The sequence below is a fragment of the Medicago sativa genome, chromosome 8 (assembly GCF_051527215.1).
Source record: "Medicago sativa cultivar Bolivia chromosome 8, Bolivia_mono, whole genome shotgun sequence".
Lineage (NCBI taxonomy): Eukaryota > Viridiplantae > Streptophyta > Magnoliopsida > Fabales > Fabaceae > Medicago > Medicago sativa.
Window position 1 is genome coordinate 66,148,514 of NC_140756.1, and position 6,758 is coordinate 66,155,271.

The 6,758-nt window shown below is 35.9% G+C and overlaps 1 protein-coding gene across 1 annotated transcript; it reads right to left on the reverse strand.

Moving 5' to 3' along the window:
• Positions 1 to 624: 624 nt before the first annotated feature.
• LOC146900638 (putative protein phosphatase 2C 46) lies at positions 625 to 6,096 on the reverse strand. The gene is made up of 5 exons (XM_085738487.1): positions 5,866 to 6,096; positions 5,385 to 5,778; positions 4,296 to 4,663; positions 1,371 to 1,607; positions 625 to 1,027 (listed from the first exon to the last, which is right to left on the reverse strand). The coding sequence occupies exons 2-5, from the start codon at positions 5,695 to 5,697 to the stop codon at positions 767 to 769; spliced, it is 1,179 nt and encodes a 392-aa protein (XP_085594613.1). The 5' UTR covers positions 5,698 to 5,778; positions 5,866 to 6,096; the 3' UTR covers positions 625 to 766.
• Positions 6,097 to 6,758: the final 662 nt, after the last annotated feature.

Consider the following 6,758-nt stretch of genomic DNA (forward strand, 5'->3'; position numbering starts at 1 on the left):
AAAGACACTTTTAGAGACCATGACAACACAAATAATCATTTTCAGTGATTAAACCTCACAAGTAAATGACAAATTATATCACTGTAGCAAATGACAATTTATATCACTATCTAATTGGACTCATTTGTTCAAGATTGTACATGAAGACACCATTATTTTTGTACCTAACTTGCCAGTCCAACGCACATGCTGCAGCACCCTATTCCCAAACACCAGAACCATCGCAATGTTATCCACATAACAATAACAAACGTATTTTCCTGCCCTCACCATTTCAATCAAATCAAAAACTGTGCACATATTCTATCAATGCATTTGAAAACGGCATTTTTCGCCTTTGCAAATTGCGCATTTCAACAGAAATTTTCTGTTGTCATTCTTCAACCCCAAGACATGCCAAGGACCGATTGTGTACATTCTAACTAGCTATGCATTCAAAAGAGTCAACGAGTAATTTACAGAAATCACTTCTCACTAGAAGAGAAAAATATATGTTTCAGTTTCATCATAGAAAAAGAAAATCATGTGACAGACAAGATTTTCTTTAAATGATAAAATATTGAAGCTCATGTTTATAGCTTCGACGCTCTATTTCAATGATTCTTTACTCAACCGCAATCCACATACCCCAAGTTACTTGTTACAATGTATTAATTCTTAATCTCTGTTAAATTGGATATACAAAGCTGGTGGGTCACCAGAGCTTAATGTCTGCTAAAGGTAAAGTACAACACTACATACAAAGGTAACAGATCATACAGCCACATCAGCCAGGACCTGGAAGTTCCATTGGTGCCAGAGATCTAGACGGTAGGGGAACACCAGCTCCCCTCAATGACACAGGGGGTCCTGTTACTGTGCTTGCTCTGCTGACAAGATTCGAGTCAAGAAATATAACTACAACGGTGATGTCGTCGTGGAAATGACGACGGACACCTCGGTCAATTTTCTTCAGATCAGAGTACCTCATCTCTCTTTTCTTGGCTGCTTCCAGCAAAGCCACTTTGATCAGCTTCCGAGCACTCCCCTGCAAAATAGAAAACATGTAATGCCTACAATAATACATATATCCTTTACTCTGTAAAGCTGCTATCAAGGTGTTTTATTTCAGTTAAAATTGTCAATTTTCCATCAAAATGTGCATCCTAAATAAGATTTGTCACAGCTTTTGCCTATACAAAAGAAATCAACAGCCTATCCATTTTATCTTCCATCAATATCATTTATATGACGGAGAATAAATTCAAGTATTAACACATTTGAAACTTATTGAATAGATAAGAGCCAGTCATGAACGGATATAATATAGTAATTAAGCAATAAAAACCATAAAACAAAAATGAAACAACCATATAGTATATTTATCTTACACTGTGAGGGTGGTTTTGAACTATATCAACAGCATCCTGATTGCTAAGGTGTTCCCAAAGACCATCAGAGGCAAATATCAGAAATTGATCATGCTCTTGTAGTTCATGAACAGATATTGATGGGTCAGAGCTCAAAATTGGCGTTTTAAAAGTTTCCCGAAGGCGAAACTTAGCATACAGTGGTTCCCTGTTAAATTCTGCCTTTTTAAGGTATACGTCACCAATGGATCTAGAAATCTGCACACACAAAATTCATCAGTTGCATTCTAAATAGCAAGTCCAAAGAATTTAACATCATACGGAGACCAAATTCAATTGAAACTTCGATCCTTTATGTAAACTTCTTTCATTTGCTGTGCTGGAAGATCTTTGAATCAAGAATTAAATATTTAATACAACCTACATCTACAGGATAAGATAGTAAAGCTATACATCTTAAATCTTAGGGCTGGCAATTTTCCCAAACCCACTCAATGGCTGGTCGGGATCCTCTCCATTTCTTAAAATAAATGGACATCTCCATTACTATATTTTTGAAGTAAATAAATACAAATGCACATATTTCTCGAATTAGAGATATTAATTGGACATTTATACACCAAAACTATGGTAATGGAGATGTCCATTTATTTTAAGAAATGGAGAGGATCTCAACTCCTTGACAGCAGAGCGGATGCAGGTATAGTGTAAGTTTGCCCCCACACTCCATTATTTAAATAAGCGTTATGGTCTTCTTAGTCACTAATATAATAGTTTATCTTCATTCATTCCACAATCCATACTTAGCATATTTTTTACTGGGAAAAGTGAGGTCGGGCGCATAGGATAATAGGATGTGAATTTCAATATGAAATTAGGGGTCAGGTCGAGCAAAAAATTCAGACCCGCCTACCCAATGCCAAGCCTATACATCTTTTTATGACGAAAACAGATTTGGTTGCCAAGCCTATACATCTTTTTGTGACGAAAACACATTTGGTTTGTATCTTGAATTATATTGCAATTATACAAGGTCTGCCCACCGCTCTTGAGGAATAGGAGGCTGACAATATCCTTGAAACATGAAGTTAATTCACATTAATAAGTTCTTTAATATCAGATTTATCAACTCTGAGAATTTTCAATCATTACTTTATTAATTTCTGACCCAATAGCATCCCCTCAACACCTCAAAAATGTGTATTCCTAGACCTCTACCTCAATAACATTTATGATCACCATATCCATCAAGAATTCAAGAGGAATAAAAGATGCACATTTATATTTGGCATCTTTCAGGTATCTTCTTTTATAAGATGAAATTACGGTTTGAGGAAGTGTGTATCTAGAACACAATTGTTCTGATGACAAACATAATTGGTACCTGAACATAGTAATTGTAAACTATTAATAACATACACTATCTCCGAATCAATTGCGCATAATCTATAGATATTCTATAGATTTTTTTTTTTTTTTGAAGGAATAGATATTCTATAGATGAAATGCAGATGTGAAGTATGAGTTTTTCATTCTAACAAACGCTTTTCTAATCAGATAATTTTTAGAAGCTACTGTTTACAACACAAAAACACAAACAATTTTTCTGGAGGCTTAATTTGAAAGGAAAAGAAAACAGTCAAACATTATCTAATTGTCATAGTTTTTTAAAAACATTTGGAAAAGCAGAAACCCAAACACAAAAACAGGCCCAGACAGAGAGAGGGAACCCATTATTTGCTGTAGAAATCCTAAGAGGAAAATAGAGCAACAATAGTTGGAAACATCAGTTGTACTTGTGTAGACTAGAAACTATATGTTGTATTGCATCATCTTAAATACTCTCTCGTGTATTAGATCATACACATGGAAAGTTCAAAGCCCCCTCAACCATTAAGGCTTTTGAGTGGACAACAATCCTTCAGAGGAATAGCACTAATGTGATTTTATGCAAACATGTGATCGGGGCTTGGGTACCAGACCGAGTGATATGGGATGCTCGGTGGGGTATTTAAATGGCTTGGTTCTTCCCCTTTGATAGCTACGTTTTAAGGGTGGGTTCCCAGAGTGCTTAGATACCTATCAAATGGTGTCAGAGCTGGTTGTCGGTGGCTCGGAAAGGGCTACCAACGGAGGGGCTGATCAGAAAGAGTTAAGCGTCAATGAGTGTCAGCCGCCGGGTCATTGGCGCTCAGGGGCGGTGCTATGATAGGGGTGTGAGTATTATGGAATGCTCAAACCCCGCATCGGGTAGTATAGGATGTTTAGTGGATTATTTAAGTGGCTTGGTTCTTCCCTCTTGATAGCTAGCTTTTAAGGGAGGGTTCCCCAATTTCTTAGATACCGATCAATATGCATACCTCATTGGGGCATTCTCCCCGTGTTTGAGTCGAGTGCTTCTAAAGATACCTCTTTCTCATAATGAAGTGGGCAGATATGGTGTATAGATTGTTCGTATAATTACAGGATATGACCCCTAATTTGGAATCTTTTCTAGCTTTGGCATTGTGCAGTGCACTATTTAATAAAAACATTCACTTCCATGCTTTGATTTGTTGAATTACTTTAAATATTGTATTTTTCCAACAAAAAGACAAATATAATAAATCAGCAAATTATATAAATCATGAGAATGACGACTGCAAAGGACAAAAAACCCCCAGGCAAGCATGACTTCTTGCAAGGTGATGTCAATATACATAATTCATCAATACTCTCAAGAAGTCAACCACTGAGAACGTGACTTAACATACCCCTAAGCTGAAAAAACTACAGACAAGACAACACATAGTCTAATAACATATTACATCAAAACGTTTATATACTGCAAAAAATGTTGAAATTTACCAATTTCCAAGAGAAAAAAAAATAGGACTGAAAAATTAGGGAAAATGATATTCTGAATTCCTTGCCACAATGAAAAATGCCAATCACTACAGAACATACCTGTATTAGACCCTTCACCCGCCACACGTTGTGCTTTAGAACGACAATTTTTGGGTCATCCGGATGCAAGGAATGCATCTCTTGTCTAACAGACTCTATGGCCACATTATGCTCCGGCGAAAGCTGGATTGCCAAAACCTCCCCAGTTGCCCTGACAGCCCGCCCAAGAACAGCACGGGAGTCACCGAGGTTTGCAATGTAGAGGGAACCACCACAAATCACACCGACCAAACAACAAGATCCCACAGCAGCAATCTGAGGATTCATAGGCCAGTGCTTAGTAACCACTCCCAGAAAACCTTCTTCTGTGGCTTGGTACGCCTTCCGAATAACCTCCACAGACATAGACTTATGCTCCGTTGCAAATCCTAAAATAAAACAAAACAAAAAAAAAAAAAACACTTCAAAACATCAACAAAAATGTATGTTCCAAAGCAACGCGAAATGAGAATCAACCATTGGACATGAATTTAACCAACTCCTCTAAATTGAGTATTTCACTTTAAACATTTGATGAGAAAATCAAGGTAGTATATTTCAACAAACCATAACAAGGATTTATCAAGTAACTACAACAATTAGGATCCGACTCCTGTAAACTGAGCAACTTACTTCAAAGTGTAAAGTGAAACAATATCTATCATCGATGATAAATCAATGATTGATATTACATATATTACAACGATTTTTTTCTTTCTTTTTCATTTCACACTACTTATGTAGCACTGACACATCTGATCGAAGAAGTGTCCAGTGTCCAACAAGTGTTTGTGTCCGACACGACACCGACACATGTGATTTCATTCAAATATGTCATTTTCTTAAATTACTACCGACGTTGACATGTCAGGTGTGTGTCAGTGATTTGTAGTTATCAACTCAGTCTAGAGGAGTCAAATCCCTACAAGTAAGGGACATCACATCAACAGTTGATTTTTTGTCATCTACAGTTACTTAACCGGAACCCCTTTAAAGTGAATTAATCAAATCCATAAGCATATTCAAACAATCAACATCAACCCATTAAATTTACACACAATAACAACATAAATTCACCAAAAAAAAATAAAATTTAGAACGAATTACTACGTTTTAAATGCTGAAAAAGATGATCGCAAATGAAGCGAGAAGTCTCAGGACCACCATGACCATCATAAACACCAACAAAAGTACCATAAGGACCAGTATCTAGAAAACTAAGAGGACCAGACTCAATCTGACTCTGATCTTCAAGCAGGTTATTAGCCTGCACAACTGCCATGGAATAATCACCAAAGAGATGCTGTCCAGCATCTTTGTACCACAGCAGACCTTCTTTCTTTCCGCAAACATCGGATGATTTTCTGTCCGAAGATCTTCTCCGCCAACAGGCAGTTAGGAAGTCCATCAACGTTGATAGCATCCCTCATTTCACCACCAAAACAACCTTCTCTTTATTTCACATCCAATATTTATATTGGATGCTGCAATCAAACACTACTACCTGAAAATCAAAATCAAAATATCAATAATTAATTAAATAAATAAGTTCAAAAAATAAATAATTGATAAGATAGGGTAAAAGAGTTACTGTGATGGTTGGATCTAGAGATGGTTGGAAAGTAAAGTGAGTGGAGATAGGGTTTTGTAATTGTGGCGGTGATATGGAAAAAGGGGGGTGAAGAAGAAGAAGAAGAGAGTTTTTTTGAGATTGGGATGAATTGAAGGGAAAAGGTGTTAATGATGAGTCATTTGGGTGAGAGTGATGATATGATGAATGAAGAAATGAAATTGAAATATATATTACTTTCCTTTTGTTTATGCTTGACTTGATAAGAAGAGTATTATATTATCTAAATCTATTATCTACTGTTATGGTCTTTAGAGAGAGACACCTATGAAGGGGGAAAAATAGGTCAACTAACTCTCCCTCAATTTTGTGAATATTACATTTACACACTCTCCTTTTCTACTTATTTTTTCTTGGGTTAATTATGTTTTTGGTCCCTACAAAATTACGACCTTGTAAGTTTAGTCCTTACTTAATTTTAATAGCATTTTTAATCCCTACAAAAAATTTCTGTACTCAATATTAGTCCTTACTCAATCCAAATTTGTTTAATTTATGCTTAAACTCTTAGGGGGTGTTTGTTTCATGGATGTAAAATTCATTCCTTGGAATAACTTTCCCAGGAATACAATAATGAGAATTTTATTCCTAGGAATATTTCAAAAATGTGTTTGTTTACTAATTTAAACTCCTGGGTATTTGTCAAAATATATACTTGTTTTATAAATAAAAAAAGAAAAGAAAAATCATCAATTAACTAATTTACAATGAAATAGAAGTGAATGGATACAAAACGTGGGGTATAAGACAGTTTTTATGCAAAACGTGGGTTCATATTCCTTGGAATAAAATTTTCCCATCCCTCTCTCTTGGGAATAAAAATGGTTAGAACATGGGTAAAATGGATTCCTGGG

Coding starts and splice junctions, on each gene's coding strand:
- LOC146900638 (XM_085738487.1), bottom strand. CDS start 5,697: ATGCTATCAACGTTGATGGACTTCCTAACTGCCTGTTGGCGGAGAAGA. Junction 4,664..5,384: donor TCTTTTTCAGCATTTAAAAC/GTAGTAATTCGT, acceptor GTTTTATTTTAG/GATTTGCAACGGAGCATAAG. Junction 1,028..1,370: donor TTCAAAACCACCCTCACAGT/GTAAGATAAATA, acceptor TCTATTTTGCAG/GGGAGTGCTCGGAAGCTGAT.